The 21,505-nt window shown below is 37.2% G+C and overlaps 1 protein-coding gene across 2 annotated transcripts in view; it reads left to right on the plus strand.

Annotated features, from left to right (window-relative positions):
* ITCH (itchy E3 ubiquitin protein ligase) overlaps positions 1–21,505 on the plus strand; it is a 61,792-nt gene that overhangs the window by 35,141 nt on the left and 5,146 nt on the right. The window contains exons 7-20 of one of the 2 annotated variants that reach the window (XM_074605337.1): positions 1,887–2,056; positions 3,204–3,438; positions 4,724–4,819; positions 6,076–6,250; positions 7,245–7,311; positions 8,552–8,636; positions 10,043–10,171; positions 10,821–10,893; positions 11,869–11,940; positions 13,985–14,073; positions 14,728–14,887; positions 15,172–15,305; positions 19,120–19,260; positions 21,034–21,154. In XM_074605337.1, the coding sequence (XP_074461438.1) occupies positions 1,887–2,056; positions 3,204–3,438; positions 4,724–4,819; positions 6,076–6,250; positions 7,245–7,311; positions 8,552–8,636; positions 10,043–10,171; positions 10,821–10,893; positions 11,869–11,940; positions 13,985–14,073; positions 14,728–14,887; positions 15,172–15,305; positions 19,120–19,260; positions 21,034–21,154 (1,747 nt within the window). Of the gene's footprint in view, positions 1–1,886; positions 2,057–3,203; positions 3,439–4,723; positions 4,820–6,075; positions 6,251–7,244; positions 7,312–8,551; positions 8,637–10,042; positions 10,172–10,820; positions 10,894–11,868; positions 11,941–13,984; positions 14,074–14,727; positions 14,888–15,171; positions 15,306–19,119; positions 19,261–20,459; positions 20,561–21,033; positions 21,155–21,505 lie in introns of those variants that run through there. The other variant, XM_074605338.1, reaches the window with a different exon arrangement.

The raw sequence follows: 21,505 nt of genomic DNA on the forward strand, positions 1-21,505 counted from the left end.
GCCCTGTCTTCTGGCTTCAGTTTGTCTCCATACCTGACTGATCTTTTGGATTTTTTCCTTCGTGTTCCTCACCCTCCTCCCAGTGATTAACCAAAGTAAAATGTTAAAAAAAAAAAATAAAAAAAAATCCCACTGGTGAGTAAATGGCGCTGGTTATTTTTACACTGTTTTGCTTTATAGCATGGAGGTATCAGAATTATATTTAGCTTTGTTAAGAAGATACGAAAAGCTGTCTAGCAGTTGCAGTGTTTTAAGGTCGATATCGGATTATATGCCCTGCTGCTTGGTAGGATAGAAGTGTGACCATACTTGATGGTGGATTAACCTGCAATGAGCACCATGCCACTTTAATTAGTTTCCAGTACTAATCTGTATAATACACAACACTCTTGGATGACATCTGGAGTAGCTAAGTTAAATTTCACTGATTTTTTTTTTTAATAGATTGTAACTCTTAGCTATGTCACCTAAAGTCTTCCCGTGAAAGGTATTTTTTGTTCTGTTTCCTTTTCATGCTCAGAGAACGTTTCCATGCTTGGGTATTCGCAGCGTCCGAGTGTGGAATAGTATAACAACAACAGTAATAGTAATAGTAGCCGATTTGGTTTTAGTATCAACCAGTGGGGTTTTTGGTGTTCATTAAAGGTCCATTTTGAGGATCATGTAAATGACCTGGAACATGTCTAGCAGTGGTTATTGCTGCATGTATAATAATGTTTTGATATACATTGTTATACCTTAAGCCAACTGGTCAAATACACTAAAGATAAGAGGTTACACTTTTGCCTTTAATGTTCAAACAACATCAGTGTGCTGTCTGGGGCTGAGGGAAACCTCAGCTACAGCTCTTAGAAATTGCAGATCACTAATGATTTGTACACGCTTTCATAGTCATTTACTTAGCGGTTCACGTGGTATGGTATGAATTACGTGCACCATACCTGGTATAGAGCAAAAGTGTGTTTGACAATGGTATTTCAATCAAATGTATGTGATTCTACTTGTTCCTCCGAGACTTGTTATTTACTTAGGCTTACCTACTGCTTTTTATTTTGTGTACATGTAGAGGAATGTAATTTTAGAGGTACTGGGATGAAACAATAATCTATGGTTTAATTACTGATGGCCTAAGTACTTGACCTGTCAATCCACTATAACTTTAGTTAACAATCCTTTTATTTTGCTCAACATATTCTGAAAGTAAAATGCTTTAGAGGTAAAGGTGTAGATACCTGTAACTCTGCTTAAGGAGCTACAGATACATCAGACTAATACACTGCTCGGTGTAACTGAACAGTACAGAAAGGGTGAGTGCTCCTATTTAATTTCTTAATTCTTGTAGAGTTGAGAAGCTTATATTCATAGCTGTTGGTCAAAACTTTAATGCTTAGTCCTAAATTCTGCAGCCCTTTCCAGAATTGAGTTTAGGGGGAAAATTGGTGTATTTCTAAAAATATATGGTGTTTTCTAAAAATTTGAAGCATTCTGTGTGTTCTGAGAACATGCTAGCCCTGTGGAGTAAACGCACATGGGCTGTTCTCAGATCTTAGTCAGCTTCTCATCTCATTAGAGACAAGTGGTGGAAATAGCTGAGCTGCAAAATCCAGAGCCTGGGCCTAAAGGCAGGTGTATCGAGTTGGGAAATGAAAGAGGAGATTTCAGTGACACACATTATACCTATTTCCCAACCTTTTCGTTAGCTGAGGTTTCACATACCTCAGGAGATAAACTCTTAGTACATCTATACAGAGGTACAGGTTTTTAGAATTATTATGAATGTAAGAATCTCACCTAGTCATAGCTATTACATTCTAGTGTCTTCATAAAGTTTAATGTCCTCCACACACTCTTAGAACAGTTCTCCTTTCTGTCTTTTCCTGCTGAAGGACTAACTCAAATGGCCTTGAAAGCTGTGAAGATGCTGCTCCCAATGAAAACAAGACTGTTAATGGCAGCGATTCTCCATTACTCACAAATGGAAACTGCAAACCTTCTAGACCTCCCAGGCCTTCTAGACCCCCTCCGCCCACTCCCCGCAGACCCACGTCGGTAGCTGGTACGTATTCTAGGGCAGGGGTTCACTCCAAGGCTGCACACTCTTTCAATCAGCGTAGTTGTTTGTGATGCTGATTTTTAACTACATTTTTTCACGTTAAGTTCTTTGGCAGAGAACTTCCAAAGGACCATTATTTAGCTTGCATTCAGTACATGTTGCTTGATCGTCGTTCCTATTGTTAGAAATGTCTTGCTTCCTTGTCTGCTAAGTAATGACTGCAGAGATACTGCTCCGTGTAGTGGAGCTGGGACCAAAAGAACACAATTGAATGCTGCTGCCGCACCAAGGCATCTGCTGAGATTGAGTCTTGAGATGAAATCTACCAAAGGACTTGCAGAACTATCTCAAGCTGATAATATTGGGTTTTGAAATACTCGTTATTTGTTTCTGCAGTTCTAGTTAAATTCTGTGAAATAGAAGCACTTAAAACATTTATTACTCTTTTGCACTGAAATGAATAGATTATTTTTTTTATTTTATCTGATTACTTAAAAACCTCCTTCGCCCCCATACACTGCAATCTGCTTCAGTAGTCTCATTATTACAGTTGATAAATGATGAGTCTGGATGGAAAACTGCGTTACAGTAATAACTTTAAAAGATTAATCCATTGTAGTTCAGTGATAAAGCCTGATTTGTCTACAACTTTTAATCCCACCCACCAATTGGCATTCAGAAAAAACAGAAAACGTTTAAAGAATGTGTGTATTCCCTTCCCATACCAGTAATTTATTTCCATGCAATGTCAAATCTCTTCTTGAAAATTTTATGCTTGTTATCTCTGAAATTATTATTCCAAATAATAAGTGGAAAATAATCAACTCACCAATGCAAGAAAGTACTTTTTTCTTTATAATTGCTTAGTGTTTCCAGAATGCAGAAAGCTTGCTTTGGTAAATATGATTTATTCCATCAAATATATCAAAATTGTGCCATTGATGGCAGTTCTTGGATTACAGGATTTTTATGAAGTGAAACAAAATTGCTTTTTAGTTTTTGTGTAAGCTGTAAAATCTGGCTGTGTGTGCTTTGAAATACCAGTTCTTGTGCGTTTTACTTTTGTGATTTACGACTTCTGAAATCGATTGGCGATAAAAATCAGTTAAAGACTTTTTTTCTTCTGTCTTTGATATCTTTGACATTGTAGCAAGTGTAAATGGTCCTTCGTCCACGTCCACAGAAAGTGACGGGGCCAGTGCGGGGTCCCTGACGGGTGCAGCTGGGAATACCTCTGCAGAGCAGAGTCCGGAGGGGGCCGCGGCCACAACAACGGCTCCTGCAACTCCTGCTCTCACCACACCTCCGGTGTCCAGACAAGTCCAGCCAGTAAATCCTCCACCTCAGGCGCTTACTACAGTCAGTCAAGGTCCTCTTCCACCTGGGTACGAGCTTCGTGATTTTTTTTTTATTTTATTTTTTTTTGTGCTGAAACTTCTGCTTTTACTTTATTTTACTTACAGTAGGTATAACAAAGCATTCGTAACATCTGCCTTTTGCTGCATAACAAAAATCCCCCCCATATTAATTTGGAGGTTTTCATAACTGTTTTGTTACGGAGGCCTTCAAGCACGGTTTATTCAAGAAAAAAATTAATCTTTCAGATATTTTTGACACATGTCGTATGTTCCCGTGTCAGTGAAACATAGAAACTTTAAATAGTGTGACAGCTTGCTGTCTTCAAATTACGATGAAGCCAGGTAGTAAAATATTGGTGTAGATAATAACGAAACGCTGCTATTGCAGTACATAATCAAAAGGTTTGGACTTCATACTGCAGCTCCTGGGAGTAGCGTGGGCATGCTGTTGTGTTTCAGGCACATGTAGAACCTGTCCAGATGGTTGGTGTGTTGCCTCAGAGCTCTCATTTAGAATCTAAACTTTAGAAAAAAAAAAAATAATAAATTTCTGGACTCTTTGAGTGAAGGAAAGCAAAAGCTTCCCAATGTGAATGGTGTAATTGGTGAAATACCTGCCTTAATTGGCAGGCAGGTGAACCGAAAGGTAGGAGAGGTCTGAATGACTTCATTTACTCACAGGGTACCTGAAATATAAAAGCAGTCTTGAAAACATCAGTTGTTGCTTTACCATTTTGATTTCAACAGAAATGGCAAATTAGCATGCTTTTTTCTCATCAGTGTTATGTTTGATGCAAATATAGTGGTAAGTCAGTCTCCCAAATGCTGCGTATGCAGAAAATACGTGACCAGTGCCCTTATGATGAACTCTGCGTATACATGACCTGTGCAAAATTTGCATATTTTGAGGATTTAAATTGAATTAATGTTAACTCTTAAAGGGGATTATGCTCTACAGATTGTTCTGTTCAACAGGTTATTGGTACACTTGATGTTGAATGCAAAACTTTTGCTTCATTGCTTGCTAAAATTGTAGGCATAGGGATGAATTTTACTCCAGTTTCCCAGAAACTAGGAAAGGTGATCAAGTAGAATGCTTTTTGTATTCTAGTTGACATAGAATTAGTGTTAATATGAACAGTGTACATTGTACAGCATTTTTGTGCATCTCATGAACTAAGTGTTAGTTTCAAGCATTTTATTTAGAAATAAGTATTTTATGGAAACAAACATTTCTCATCTTTATACTGTAGATGAAAATGGTTGGAGTAGTTTGATCCGGAGGAAGATAAAAATATTGTTTTATTTTCAGTTGGGAGCAAAGAGTAGACCAACATGGTCGAGTATACTATGTAGATCACGTTGAAAAAAGAACGACGTGGGATCGACCAGAGCCTCTTCCTCCAAGGTGAGCCAGGACATGTCTGGATTTTTAGAAATTAATTGACTGACATTTTACTAAAACTAGAAAGCATGTTTGTAAATAGAAATGTGAACCCAGGGCAGACAATTGTGCCAGGTTGTCTCCAAAGAGTTCTGTAAAAATGCATAGTATGGAAGAGAGTTGAATGTCAAAAATAACAGAATCTGGATTTCGTGCCGAAGATGAAGCACTGAGGAGCAGTTTTAAGTTAAAGACAGCAGACACCCCCAACTGGAAAAGAGAACCAAAACCACGGAAAAGTATTTTGGGATTGAGGTAACTATCAGCTTGAGCAAGAATGCCCGTGGTTAGCTCTTCGTCCCGAGGTTACTGTTTGCAGCCCTTTGATCTTCTCTCAGGGTTCCCAGCTGCTAATTTACTATGCTCATATAAACCAGCTTTGCTTATTGGGCTTTTCCAACTGTTGGCATCAGAACAGCCAGCGATGTTAGTCTCTGCGTGGAAGCAGCGTTCACATTTGTTCTGTGTTTCTTATTTTTTATAAAATGTAAGAAAACCATAAGAGTTATTCTGTTACACTTCATGCATACTCAAGTGGTTCACAGGCTATACAGAATTACAAAGTGGAAGCATGGGATAGTAAAGAGAAGTTGATATTAAAGAACAAAAACTGGAAGACAGGCTCATAGAAGGAACCCACCTGTCATACTCAGTTTGTTTTGCACTCCTTCAGAGGACTGACTAGTGTGTTACTTGAACTTATTCAGAATGGTAGTGTTTTCACTCAAGTTCTGTAAATAGTACTGATTCCGTCTGAACTCAAAATAATAACAATAAAAAAACCAAACCAAAACCCAATGCCAATACCTTCCTTTTCTGCCAAATTAGCGTGTGGGGAAATCTTGCATTGTACAGCCCAAACTGCCAGGGGGTTTGCTGTCTTTTGAGAAGAAACCAGCAGACTATTGTCGTACAGGTTGGGCAGGATAAAGGCAGTGATAGAATTGACTGGTTTGTGTAGCTCTTGAAAATTATTTCAAAAAATCCTGAAAGGAGAGTAAATGGAATTAATCTGACTTGGTATAGTAAGCAACAAAGTAATTCTCCTCAAATGATATTAGCTCTTACATAGTTTTATTGGAGGGTAAAAGGAGAAAAAAAGTCTGATGAGCCCCTGCGTTCTGTCCACTGCCACCATACTGCCTGTTTGCCTAAAAGTGCTTCTGAGCTCTTAACGTTGTCTGCTATTGAGAACTGTTGTTTGTAATTTTTTCTAAAAGCTGGGAACGACGAGTTGACAACATGGGAAGAATTTATTATGTTGACCACTTCACTAGAACAACAACGTGGCAGAGACCAACACTAGAGTCTGTCCGAAATTATGAGCAGTGGCAGCTTCAGCGCAGTCAGCTTCAAGGAGCTATGCAGCAATTTAATCAGAGATTTATATATGGGGTAAGGAATTTAGCGATGACTATAAAGGTTAAGTAAGAGAGTTATCTTTTTCGGATTTTCAACGCATTAGTCTCTTTCCTGCACATTGAAAGTAGGTATGTATTTGGGTTTGGGGCATGCAAGCAACCCAACGGTCGCTTTTCCCCATAAAGACACTAGACTTTGTTATGGTTTGTTTTTTATGATAATATAGTATCTTTGTGTGTGTAACATGGCAAGCAGTAATAATTGGTGACCTTAGTTCATGTCCGTACAATGACTGCAGGCAGCGCATGCTGTATAATGTTTTTTTGTTTATCAGCTGAACATAAGTGATATTCTTTGATAAAATGTATGTACAATACTGATAAAAGCCATTGGTTCAAAACAAACTACAGCTTCGTAATAAGCTGGTTTATTTGTATTGTGTTTTGTGTTGGCTTTGCCAAAGACCTGGAAGGTAAGCAAGCTCACAGGACAAATGCTTCTGCTTTGGGTAAAATGAAATACACACAATGACTGTTATGAAAGCAGGGAAATTGAAAATAATCCTTCCAGAATTTTAAATCCATTGTTTACCTCTGATCACTAGTAAACTTTAGAAAACTCCAGCTCACGCTGCTGGTTTCTCAAGAAGGGTGTAGATTCTAAATTTGCTGTATGTGTAGAGAATAAAAATGGACCTCGTAAATGGTGGTAGGGAGAACTATACTGAATGCAGGAATGAGGTGGTTTGCTTTCTGGTTGCTTCGGGTGCTACTGTACTAATTTCCCTTCTGCGTAGGCAGGGACACTAAACAAAGAATAATTATTTTCTGGGCACTGTAGTTAATTAAGCATGCCAAGGTCTGTAAAATAGGCCTTCTCTGTGGAGAAAAATAAATTGTTGGCATCTTTGCTTATATGTAACATTAACAAAAATGCATTTACTTCAATAATTCATGATGGCTACGGTAGAGCATCTGGAAAGCAAATGACTAGTCATTAATGCACCATTTGTTTGTGTGACTTGCAGAACCAGGACTTTTCATCCACGCAGAACAAAGAGTTTGATCCTCTTGGCCCTCTGCCACATGGATGGGGTAAGACTGGCTCGAAAGTGTTTTGTAATGCAAGATAATTAAACATTACAGAATACTTCTGCCAGATTATTTTGTCAGCTTTCTAAGCTAGTTTTTTAAAATTAAAATCTGGATCAAAAAATCTTTTAAAATCTAATCAAATATGCTGTTAAAACAGAGTTCTGACAAAGATGTGTGGTTTCAAAGTAGATTAGAAACTATAAAGTATTCTGGTTTACTCCCTGTAACTATTATGATAGCTTCTTTCACAATGTCATTCTTTTTTTTTACCGCTTTCATTACATAGGATTCCCCCCCACAATCCTATTCCTGCCAAATCAGCCTCCACATCCCCTCTAACTCAGACAGCCAAATTCCCTCCCCAAGCCAATTCTTGGAGAGTTTTGTTGGTCTGAAAATGTTTGTGGTTTTTTTTTTTTAATGACAACTTATTGCTTCTTGCCCCTCCCCCTGGAATAATTTTGGTTTTGTACTTTACAGGGTTAACAATTTACAATTAATATAATTGGGGGGTGTACAAAAATGTAAGTGTAAAACTTATTTCTGGTGTGACTGTCAAGCAGATACGAGAATTCAGGTTTCATAATAAAGTTCTCAAAGTGTGTCAAAAGCAAAGTTCTCAAAATTGTGTCATTTTAAAGCAAGTAATTAATTGGCGGAGTTAGACCTGGGTTTTTGGCTCGTCTGTTTTTCACACGTAACTATTGGGATTTTTAGTTCTGGTATTGATGCAATTTCATGCCGTAGAATAATTGTTCCCCTCACTCGTGCTTTGTTGCATGACATATACAACATTGCAAAGAAAGTTCTGGCTGGCGTTGCCCAGGGAACAACAAAACTGAGTTTCTGCATCATGTTGAATTCTGCTGTCATAGACAAGCGTCTGCTTCCAGACTGCTCTTGTAAACTGAAGCATTTTACCTGTGGTAGTCAGATTTTGGCCTGATTTTATAATTTGTACTCTATATTCTGTATTTCGGAGATGTATATATGTATAACAGAGCATAGTTGCGTATAACCGTTAGCGGTCAGTAGTATTAAGGCATGTTCCTGTTTGTGAGAAGGCCATTAAGGAATAATGTTGATGAGAGTGAAAAGATGTTGAGTCAAAGGATGTAAAGAAACCTAAAGACAGAAGAGGCTGTGGCAGGGTCTGTTGATTGATTGATTTTATTTGATACAGTCTCAGCGATATCGTAAGCAGGTGTTGAAATTTGTTTTCCTTTTGTCATCTTTTCAGAAAAGAGAACTGACAGCAATGGCAGAGTGTATTTTGTCAACCACAACACGCGAATCACGCAGTGGGAAGATCCCAGGAGTCAAGGGTAAGGAATCAGTTGCAGCTTCATTTAAGTCTGGAAAGAAAACGTAACTAAGTAGTGAGACTGAGAGCTAGGAAATGTTGCCACAGCTGAAACACAGACTGTCCTGCACAAACTTCAGACAACCCCTTAAAATATGAAAAGGTACTAGCCAAAATGGAAACCGTCAAAGTATTACTCAGTAATAGTACAATTACCAGGAGAGTCTTGGTCAACAGCAGTAAGTTAATTCCCCGGAACAGCTCCTACTCTTTTTATAAATAAGACACACGTGTCTAAATGTTTGTATCGCTGGAGGAGGGAGGGATTTCTTTCATACGGTGATGGGATAGTGCAGAGGATCCTGAATAAGAATTTGGTTATTTCCTAGACAGTCAATAGGTAAGAGGCAGAAAGAAGACAAACTTGAAAAACTGCAGCACCTCTTCTCACACCTTAAAAAAAAAAAAAAAAAAAAAAAAAAAAAAAAATTAAAAAAGACTGAAAGAGAACTGGAGGTACTACTAGAAGTAACGGAGTACTGTTACTTTCAGGCTCTGGTCACTCTGACTCTTTGAGGTGGGGAATGTTGGCAGGAAATGGAGGGTGAAGGGTGTTCAATCCCAACTCCTCCCATCTGAGCTGAAAATTTCCATTTGGTGAAGCAACTTCATCTGTCCTCTCTAGTGAAAGAGTAAGGGGAGGGGGAGCGGAATAGCCCACTATGTGTCCGGGGGTAGTAGCTGTAGCCAGAGATTGCGATTTTTCCATCCCGGTCACAGCTGCAGCAGCTGTCTCTGGGGAGAACACCATTACTCTAAACCCAACAACCACATGTGCTGGCTTCACAGTTAGACACATGGTCCTGCAGTGCAGTTCTGCAGAGGGAAGTCACTCTGAGAGCACTTTGGAGCGACGCTACTCAGGTCTTCCAGATACACTGAGGTCTGGTTTTGTGTATACCAACATCGAATTGGAAGTTGTTGAAAAATTATACAAGATTAGTAATTGCATTTGCTTTTATTGTTGTCATTCTGAAACTCTCTAACTTTTTGGCTACTGTGATTATACATCAGGTACCAAAAGCTATTTATTAAAATTATGTCAGTTTTCAAGTAAAATCCTAATAGTTAGAAGAGAAAATGATGTGGAGGAAATATTGAAAACCTTGCTTACATTTTTTCCTTAAATTTCTGTTTTCTGTTATTCCAGGTAGTGCAACCAAATGAGCTAATGTTTATTTAAACAGTCTAATTGAGAGCTGAAATGAAAATTTAAGAGGGGAAAAAAAGGCAGAATAAGTATTGAACAGAAAGCTTCTCAATCCGTAGTTTTTCTAGATCTGACAAAATTTTTACCGTCTCAGGTATTGTTCAATTGACTTAATGTATTAAGTTGATCAGTTACTGTATATACGCTTGTATCTTTAGCCAATTAAATGAGAAACCCTTACCAGAGGGCTGGGAAATGCGATTTACTGTGGATGGTATTCCATATTTTGTGGATCACAATAGAAGAACCACTACATATATAGATCCTCGAACGGGCAAGTCTGCTCTGTAAGTGTTTTTAACATTATACTGCTTTCAAAAGTGAACTTTAGCATGCATCGGTTTTGAAGGTTTTGTTCTCTTTGTATGCTTTTTTTTTATGCAGAAAGTTTTACATGTAATAATACTTCTTAATTTTGTGGGTTTTTTTCGTCCGCTGGTAACTCTTCCTGAAGAAGGCAGTGTTTTGAACACGTCAGAATCCTTCTTGCCAAGGAGTACATAAGACTTGAGGGTAATGGAGGAGCTTCATCGGTACTGTTGATGACCAGATCCTTTCCTTCCAGTTACAATCAACCCTTTCTTTCTTGGATTTTTAGGAACCAGAATGGAGTTAAAACCAGAATTTAACTCTCAACTTTAATGAACTGAATATCATCCCATCCTTATTCTTAGAATCTTTTTCACAATTAATAATCAGATGCTGTTTAAAATGTACTGTGTATGCACTCCACAATTTACACAGGAAGATTTTTTTTTTTTAGTTTTAAAAAAAAAATTACACTCCCAAATCAAAAAAAATGTGAGTAAGAGTCTTCCAACTAGATAGCCAACTGAACCATACAACTATGTAACTAATAAATTTGCAGGCTTTTACTTAAATTACAAAAACACTTTTGAACGTCTTTTTTTTTTTTTTTCCTCCTTTTGGTTCCAGAGACAATGGACCCCAGATCGCTTATGTGCGTGACTTCAAGGCAAAGGTCCATTATTTCAGATTCTGGTGTCAGGTATGGATTCATTTCTTGGGAATAGTTGTTTGCATTTTGGGGTTTTGCTTACATGCTTTAAATGAACTCTTCGATGCCTTGCAAGTAAAGGTAATCAAACTACTTCAGGGTTAAAGGTGAGTTAAATTAAGAGGGAGTGACTGCAGGACTCTTATGAACTCACGTAAGCTTTAAAGCTGGGTAGGCTATGGCTTTCAGACTCTTTAGAATAAAGGAAAACATCAATTTCGCTACCTTTCTGGATTTCAGAATAGTGTTTTCCTTCTGCTGTTAATAAAGGAAGATATGGAGGCACAGTATTTTTATATTTAAGACGAGATCTACTTTCTGCTCGAATGCATACTTCTGGAAGAAAATGCAGGGCATTGGACAAAGAAGGTGCTTGTCTAACCATTGAGGAATATACTGTGTTGCACCTTAACGTGCTCTAGCAAGGTATCAAATTCCAGCCTCAGTCTTGGTCCTCTAAACATTTTGTATCTCAAAAGAGTAAGCAACTTGGTGTTTAGGAAAAACTCTTTAAAACTCTTAAAACTGGTTTAAATGTTCCAGTTTTCAAGAGTCATTGAATTGTCCTTTGAAAAATAGCAGAGAGCCTAGCCTAATTTTTCACTTTGAATTTTGTGCAGAATAACCTAAATTTTCTAATTTTTTATTAAATTGTGAGGTAGAAAGCCTTGGTGACTTGCAATATGTTGTTGATCTTAATTTTTTCCAATGTCTTGTAAGAGTATGGTGTTTGAACCTGTTCTGAGCTAGATCTGGAGGCATGTGTACCGCACTGCAGATAGCAGTAGTGGAAGCATTTTGTTCTTGGAGCAAATTACAATTCAGATATCTTGATTGCTGGGTTTGTTTTATATGTATTATTGAAATTCAACTGTAGCTCTTAAAATAGTATATACAATAAATAACAGTCAAAGCTCGGTATTAGAAACTTTTAAGTGATTGCACCTCTAAAAAATTTCATTTCAGCAACTGGCACTGCCACAGCACATAAAGATTACAGTGAGCAGAAAAACGTTATTTGAAGACTCATTTCAACAGGTATTGTATTAAAACATGTTAGTCGTGGACGTGGAAAGTTGAGTTGATTAGATTTATTGTCACATGGCATTCCTGATCCTTTGACATCTTGCTAATGTTACTTTAAGTGAGACTAACAAAAAAGACCAGTTTAATAGTTGGGATACATCCATATTTATATATTAAAAATTCATGCTAAAACATGAAATTCTGGCTCTGAAGACTGATTCATCTGACAGAGAAGGTGATTTTTTATTTTTTATTTTTCCTCATAATTCTTTAAAATCTGAGTTAATTTTGAGGGAAGCGCTGTGGCAGAGCAGCTCCCCGTTCTTAGGAAGTTTTCATGTTTGGTTTACATTTGTTGGCACCAAAATACATTAAGTTGCTTTTAGTCTGGGTGTTGTGGGTCTTTAAATGAGTAATGAAATGTTTAAAAGAAAACAAAAATTATTAATTCTATTTAAATTATTAGCACCAAAATTCTTGTTAATGTCTATAGACCTAAACTGTGATTAAAATTTGTTCCTATGCGATATTTTCAAGTGCTTTTGAATTTGACTTTTACTTTTTGAATGTTCATTATGGCAATAAATCACTCCTATTGCTTTGAAGACAAAAGCAGCTATTTGTCGCTTTAAGAAGATACATAGAAAACAGACTTGGAAGTGCATGCAACAATTCCTCTTGGCACATACTCCTCTTGGCCACTTCTCTATTTTTCTGACTTAAAAGTAACTTAAGAAAACGCAGAACTTCTCTAAGAAGGAGGAACTTTTAGCTTCCTCTGTCCCTAGCTGAATTTTTTGTTTAAATCTTCCCATATATCTTCAGGCTTCGTTTCTCGTAGGAATTATCACAGATGTGTCAAGCCAGGGAATTTGAACAAATAGAATAGTATGTTTTGAGACAAATAAGTTCTTAAATGAAGATCAATGCTTTCTTGTTCAAACTGCTGTAAACTGGCTCAGTAGAAGCAACAAATGGTGCAGTTGGCTTTTGGAACAGTGATGTCTTCAGATAAAAGGGGTTAGAAGCGGACAAAATAAATGCTGTAACTGAAGGTTAGCTACAGCCTTATTTCTAAAATTGCACTTGGTCCTTTTCCAGTAACCGTAGCGGTAACAAAATTATACTGTACTGGAAAGAATCAAGGGATAGATTATGTCATTGCGTAAACGCCAGCAAACCTGGCTTTCCTTAGGAAAACAGGGGGCCTTATCGATAACTCAGATGACATAATCACAAAGACCTGTGTTAATGTTTTATACTTATTAGTCATTCATCAGTTGCAGATGTCTTTGTTGGGGTTATAAAATGTTTTGTGATGGTTACTGCAGACATCCAGAAGAGATTTTAAAATGCAAATCCTGACCCAAATTCCGTGCCTGTCATTGCAAACAAAAACTTAAGGTTCTTGGACACACACAAGTGTTATGTGACATCTCTTTATGGAAACCTCCAACAATTGACCAAATCGGCATAATTACAAATTTCGGTCATTGTATTAAAACCAGCATTAGTCAAGTTCCTTTGCATCTATCATTCTTCCTAACTTTTAAAAATCAAACAAACCAACCAGCTAGGTTTTTGTTATCCTCTTTGGGAGATGAAGCTGTAAAATTAAAAAATATATAATGTATGTTTATTATTGTTTTGTTTCTAATTTTTTTTTGAGTCCTTGGTCATGTGTCTTCATTACGTGTAACCGGGAATATCATTCATTATGGTATTTAACAAACACCAAATTTACTCACTTTGGGCCCACTTATTTATTGGCTGGATTTCTGTCATATACTTACAGACAGGATGCTGGCCGAAGTATCCCAAGTCTTTAAGAATTATTATTTCCTTTTCTTTTACATCTTTTTAATCTATGGAAATGGGTTTGCACTAACGCTTCAAATTCCATGAACATTCCGTAAGCGGGTACTTCACGTACTCATAGTTCATTTTATGGTCTGAATTATTAAATACTACATTGCTTGATAGCAAATAGTAATAAGTCTAGCCGGTGCTTGTAGCTGTTTTCTTAAAAAGAATTGGTTGTTTTTCTTTTACTAAGATAATGAGCTTCAGCCCTCAGGATCTACGGAGACGTTTATGGGTTATTTTCCCTGGTGAAGAAGGCTTAGATTATGGAGGTGTTGCAAGGTAAACGAAACTGAAATGGCAAAGAATTTCTTTTTTTTGCAAGTTGTTGGTGTGAAGAATTCCCCAAATCAGATACTTAAACTGCAGTGCTTGCAAAATATTAGTGAAGTTTATTCCCTATCTTTCCTTGGAATATCTGAGGAAGACATATTAAGATGTATTCATGTCTTAAAACTGTGTAAAACTATTTTCAATTCACGTTAGGAATTACTTTAATCATCTCAGTGATTAGAGAGATGCAGTTTACTGAACTACAGTAAACCTTTGGCACAACTCTTAATATCACAGTTTATTGAAAAAGTTAATAGAAATCTCCTTTTGAGTCAAAAGTCTGTACTAGAATGTAACCGAGAAGTGCATATATTAATTAGGATTCCCTAAACCCCTGAAGTTTAAATCAGTGCTAGACTTTTAATCTGCTCATTTAGATAAGGGTGTTTTTTATCCAAACCACTGCCAGTTGTATAGCATTGTAACTTTGCATATTAATTCATTGTTTGTGTTGGTTTCAATTGGGTTTCAGTTTGGCCTAGCATAGTTTCTGGTGAAGAAGTCACATTGCCTACCTGTGTGCCAAACTCAACGTGAGTTAGCGAAAGTAATTGCTGATTTAATTTATTTTGAAATGTGTTTTTGTTGTTTGTGTGATTTCAGGGAATGGTTCTTTCTATTGTCACATGAAGTTTTGAACCCAATGTATTGCCTGTTTGAATATGCAGGGAAAGATAACTACTGCTTACAGATAAACCCAGCCTCTTATATTAATCCAGACCATCTGAAATACTTCCGATTTATTGGAAGATTCATTGCCATGGTAAGCTCAAGAGTAGAAAGCGGTGTTCTCGTGTCATTTTCCTACAAATAAATATTGTACTGTCAGATGGATAATTAAACAATTATTTTTTGAGTTGAAACTATTACCGGGTTTGGTTATAACTACTGTTGGTATAAGTTAATTGAGCGTATTAGCAGGCATGATATTCTAGGTTGTTTCAATTCTTTGACTGTCAGATTTCATTGGTACAGAATGTAGAATGTTGTCATATTAAGTATTCAATCATCCTTTGCATTATTTTGTCTGTTTTCATGTTCCTTTAGGCTTTGTTCCATGGGAAATTCATTGACACTGGTTTCTCTCTGCCGTTCTATAAACGTATCCTAAACAAGCCAGTAGGACTCAAGGATTTAGAATCTGTTGATCCAGAGTTTTACAACTCTCTCATCTGGGTAAAGTGAGTTTGACTTGATTTTGTTCTTGAAATAGCTATACGAGGTTTTTGATTTTCTCATATGCCAGGAATTAGATGTAAATTTATTACTAAAAGCCCTGCTGGAAAGTATAATATTTCAATTGCAGAGCAGTACTGGAGTTTTACTGTATTTTTAGGTAACTAATAGATAATAATTAGATAATGTGATAATGCAAAAGCCTTCATTGAATATTCTGCACAGCATCTTGCATTTCATTTTTGCTCTTTTTTAATAAATCTACCTAGACGTTATACAGATGTGGTAGTCTTGAACACTCTCACAAATACAATGGCCTGAGTAAATTCCACTGAAACTTTTCAGATAACTGATTAAAAGAAATCAGCAAAAATCCACTCAATGTTTCTCTCTTAGTTAGAAACATAAAAAGTTTAGTGCTATAATAACGTGAAGTTAACAAATATACTTCATTATTTCCTACCACGTAATTCTTCTGTTAGTTATACCTGAAATTTGACTTAGGGGTTAATAGTGAGGATTTAATGCTTTAAAGAAGTTAATGCTCATGCGTTTTGCTAGCTGCCCTCGGTTTTTTGCTTCAAGCTGAATGATTCAGGACCATTCCCACGTGTAGTTTTCCATGTGTGCCTTGTCAGTCAGCTGCTGTTCTGCGTTCGTACACTTTGGGTCTTCTTTCTCCACTCCTTTGCAGGTTCCTCTCCAGAGAGCAGCAAGTAAAAAGGATCTGGAGTTTGTAGAATGTAATTATTTTGGAATTATGTGTTAAAAATATTTTAAGAAATAATTAAAAAAAACCCTCTTAGATCTAAAGCATTGTAATTCTGTACTTACTTTACAGTAGCAGGACTCCAGTAGTCCATGGTTGATGTGCACCATTTGTTTCAGTAACACAGATGATTTTCCTTTCCCAACAGTTAAGAAAAAAAATTAGAAGGAAAAGACAAAAAGACAAATTCAGTTAAAAATTTTTCTTGCCTCTGCTGTAGTAAAAACAATTTAGCATAAAAATTAGTCTTTTTTTAATGTGACTAGAGAGATAAAACATTTTACTTAAGAATCGTAAAAAAACAGAATAGTTTTAAAAATGCTTTGAGGAATTCATAAAAGGTTTGGGGATAGATTGGCTTTAAAAATGCGGAAATAAATGTAAAAGACAAGATTGTCATCTGTAGTGGTGAGTCTTGGAAGCATTATCTTGAATAACAAGGAGAGGGGAAAGCTGCTTCATGAGATGTTTACAAATTGAGATAGAAATTTTGATTTGGTTTTCAAAGAGTCGTATGTTCCATACTCAATGTATGTGCTGCTAAAAGGTGTAGTGAGTTACAATTCCATTAGGAAAAACTGAAAATAGTTGCTATTTGAGTAAAGATGCCATGAAACTGAGGCCTGAAAGGGAAGAAAAGGTCTCAAAAGCTCTTAAGTCCTGATTTTGGCAATTAAGGAATCCTGTTACCTGTTTCGTAGTCAGAAAATGTACCTATATTTGTTTTTAAAAGAAGCGCCGTTTTTTTGTCATCTTGTGACTTACTGAGTTTTAGAGACCACGCAAATATGATACTGCAAGTTATATAGGGAAGAAATCTGCATTAAATCATGGAGGAAGCTATTACTGATGAATGGTCTTCTGACTAAATTGTACCAAGTTGCATGTGTAACAACGTTTACCTTAGGAACAGCATCAATCCGTTAGTATTTTGTGGGAAGTCTAGAGTAGAAGGGTGTTATTTTAAGCTGTTATCTGTAGACATAGTTGCATTTTTGCATTTGTGTGTGTAGTGTGCATAAGCTGGCCACTTTGCACATTTCAAAGCAATGGATTCTCTTTATAACACCCAACAATTGCAAGGTCTTTCAGTGCTGCTGGAGTGTGTTACATTTATTCTCTGTGTGGTTCTTTTGGTGCATATTTAATTTCCAATGGTCTGAAAGGAAGCACAGAGGCTGCTGGTCTGTGGCAATAAATGGGAACTTGTCACAGACATCACAGACTGCTTTTTCCCCTCCTTTTAATTCAAAGCATGCAGTGTTGCCAGATACCACCTGGTGGATAGTTGGTGTGAAACTTCCAAGACTGAATTCTGGGGTGCCAGTATTCCCTGAGGACAGATTTTGTCAAAGACAGGAGGCGCATCTGTAGTAAGGAACTGGAGAACTCAAAACTTACTGTCAAGAACAGCTCTTGCGTATCACTCTGTGTATCAGGGTTTCAAATGACTAAGCTGCCCTGGCTACATACGCTTTTATTCACCTGCACTCAGTATTTGGGGTTCAGCTTTTTTTTTTTCCTTTTTTTCCTCCTTTTACTGCAAAAGAAAGCAATAAGGAAGCCTCAGGTTGTAACGAGAACTTTTCTGGAGGCTGTCTCTAGAGCAAACGTGACCCAAATATGAGTCACAATTTCTGTAGCGATAAAGAAATCTTCTAGGTTGGAGTCCATGAAAGGCTTGCCGCTATAAGAAAAAACAAAACACTTAAGGGTATAAAAAATTTGGAGAAAAACCCTCACACTTCTGAGGGATGCACATTGCCCTCTACGTACAGACACCCAAACTTCAAGCTCAGTGTAGCCCGCTCATCTGTGTTGCTGATAAAGTTGTCCTTGAAGGAAATGACTGCAAATTTGTAAGGGAAAAAAAGACATGTCTGTCAGGGTGGACATAACTTTGTTTCTCACCAAAAAAGCAATTTTTAAAACTTTGCACGAAGCTTTCAGTAGTTTTGAATTTCTTGGTGGTTCTCCTATCAGGTGGCCATTTTTCTCATTCCTGCAATTTTGAAAATTTCACATAATCCCCGAGTTTGGAAGGGGACCTCTAGACGTCACCTAGTCAAACCTCCTTGCTCAATCTCAGCTACAGCAGGCATCTTTCATTTTAAAAGGGGTGATTTTATTTCGTTACCCATCCATCTTCAGCCTTCCCTCCTCATCTGCGATTTCACGCAAGAGCAGGTATTTTGGAAAGATCCAAGTTCAGAATTACTGTTGCGTCACGGTGCTTGATAAACCACAGTGATGTCTTCAAGGCTGACATTTCTGTGTTACGGTTCAGGAAAATATCTTGATTTTGCACTTTAAATTGGGGGAAAATGGTCATCAAAACCTCTGCGTGTGCAGGTGTTTCTTCACAGAAGCACGTATCAGCATATAAATTACAGTGCTTATACCTGGTATTCTCCTGGCTGTTAATGCCTGTAAAGAGAATAGAGTTTATTTGAGCAACGTTTGTTGGTTCCACATTCTTCCTATGTTGAAATTCCTAAGAGAATTCCTCTTTAGCAGGAGTATTTGTACTTTGCTAACTTAGGAACTTGGGACGTTTTAGTATGCTTATAAGATAGTCCCGTAAATATACGGGAGTTGAAGATAATTCATTAAGCATGCAAAGTGTGTCTTAGTTGTTTCTTGTCTGCCACTCTCTGAGCAAGTGACAGCCACATTTTCACACGGTCCTTACGTTACCTGTTAGAAGAAGCAATCATGCAGTGAAATAGGCAGAAATGTCATTACTGGAAAAGTTCGTATTCCGTAGCCATTCCAGTATTCCATAGCCATTCCGCAGACCATAGGCAGCAGGTAGCTTGTCAGCCTTCTCATTGCTAAATTTAAAGGTGCTACGGATCAAAAATTTCTGATCAGGAGTCCAATTCATTTTTGCACGTTGATAAAACCATAATTATTGTGTAAGGAACACTTCCTTACCTTGATTATTTAGCTCCAAAACGTTGTTTTTTTTTTTTTAAGGTTCTTCATACTCATCTCCTCTGAGTACAAGGTCTTGACACAGTTATTTAAAATTTTTTTTTTTCTTACAGAGAGAATGATATTGAAGAATGTGGCTTGGAAATGTTTTTCTCGGTTGATAAAGAAATTCTAGGTGAAATCAAAAGCCATGATTTGAAGCCAAATGGTAGCAACATTCTGGTCACAGAAGAGAACAAAGAAGAATACATTAGGTAAGAATAAATGAAGATTTTAAAATACTCTTACCGCCGTCTTTTCTTTCATTAGCTCTAGCAAGGAGAGATTGTCAAACTGTAACCTGAAGCACGACTGAAATTCCGTCTCTGTGTAATTGCTGATGTTGGCAATAAGTGACAATTGTTTGGATATCATATTTGAAAGAAGAATATTGAGAGAAATAAGTTTTTAAAAGCCACTTTTCCCAACGATTACAGTTAGTAGAAGGTCTACTTTTTTTCCTAGAGAAATTGAAGTTTGGCAGAACAGCATGACAACAAATCCGAATGTCAGGTCCTTCATGAAATTGTTGCATGTGTTTATTACTGGAATTATATTGCTTCATAGCCTGCCGATATTCTACCCAGCCATTTATTTTTTAAACTTAAGAACATTTTTGGATGCTTTTGTGATGATTCTTATTTTTTAAAGATACTTGGGATTGCTACTAGTTTTATCTGAACTGGTTGTATACTATAATTAGGTCTTAGCATTTGTAACCGGACGGTGTTATGAATGATGTCATAAATTGCGTTGTCATAAATTATTATGTTTGCAGTACCAGAAAATTTAAACCAATAGGTTAAAAAGGAAGGAGCCTAAGCACGGTTAAAGAATAAAAATGTGAACACCGACCTGCGGAAATATCCCCTTCTTCCTCAATGTGCAGCAGTACATAAACTCTGCTTTAGGGTATGAACGTCAACATATAAACTTGGAGGAGGTGCTTGCAAAAAACCATAAATATTCACATGTTGCAGGCACAAAATAAACTGAATCACAGTAGAATTTTCCTCTCTTTCTTACGATGTGTTCTGTGAAAGGCTTCTCTCATGGGAAGTGGGGAGGGAGAAGGGAGCAGATTTTGTTTTCATCGCATGAGTAATCTGAAGACATTTCAGAAAAGGTGGTATTTGCAGAAGATACATACTGGCATTGTGCGGTTTTGCAAAGTATTCATACTGGGGTTGAAAATAGGATCTGCAGAAAACCATTCTCTTCTAGTTTCTAGGAACCCAGGGAGAGCTCGGATTCGAGTTTCACTCGTATTCTTTTGTCTTACTCCGAGTCCTGCTTTAAGTCCCCAAGGTTTCTAGGATTGAAATCAGAAAATAGCCATCTCTCCTTTAGACTCCCATTCTCCTGCCAGGTTAGGCTTGAATTCAGCATAATATCTGCTTCTCCCTGGGTTCAGGTTCTTCGGGTCTCCTGCCTGCTTTTCACCCTTTTATTAATGGAGAGTGGAGTTTCTGCCACAGAGCAAAGTTTCATGATTAACAGAAACAAATATGGAACTTTCCAAATGGACATAGTCGTTTCTTGGTAAGCTAGCAGTCCTACTTATCTTCACCAGTACAACTTGACCTAGTTTTTACCTTTTCATGGATAATGACTGAGATTTCTGGGGAGAATATTAGACAAATATAGCTCAGTATTTTTTTTTTCTTTCGTCAAATACCTAGGGACTGCTGTGCTCTCATTAATATAATCAGTGAATAGGTGCAGCCTGCTCTTTGGGTCTAAAATACTTTCCGTAGCAGAGTGGTTGGAAACATAGGGTTTTAACTTGAAGAAAAACCAGAATCGTCTGCACGGAGTAAAGGTTACTAATAAAATTATACAATGCTCTATCCCCAGAACTTTCCAGACTTTCCTTTTTTTTTTTTTTTTAAACTTAGTTTACGGTTCGTCTCAAAATAGGCTAACAAAGATCTGGGCTTTGGTTACCACAGGCCATTTAAACTATCTTTCTGTATCTTCTTTTTCAGGCTAGTAGCAGAATGGAGACTTTCCCGAGGCGTTGAGGAGCAGACACAGGCTTTCTTTGAAGGCTTCAATGAAATTCTGCCCCAACAGTATTTGCAGTATTTTGATGCTAAGGAACTGGAGGTAAAAGATTGTTTGGCAATTGCTAGATCCATGTTGTTACACATAAAATACTTAAGCTCCAGTCATTACGTTTGAAGAGCAGAACTCACTGAGGCTCTTCAGCAGAGCTCACCGAGAGCTCTGCATTGTGGAGCATATGAGGGAAACATTATGGAGTGGTATTTGATTAGTGTGTTTCCCTTCACTTTCATCTTTGCAGCCTGTGTACACGTTTCCAAAGGGTAAGATTCTGCCAGTAGAAACTTCTTATCAAATTGCTTTTGTAATCCTCAGCAATTTGTTTTGCCTGTGTTTAAAGAATGAGTAACTTGACAGAAAGGAAGATAAGACCAGATAGGCAGTGGATGATCT

The sequence above is a fragment of the Larus michahellis genome, chromosome 12 (genome assembly GCF_964199755.1).
Source record: "Larus michahellis chromosome 12, bLarMic1.1, whole genome shotgun sequence".
NCBI lineage: Eukaryota > Metazoa > Chordata > Aves > Charadriiformes > Laridae > Larus > Larus michahellis.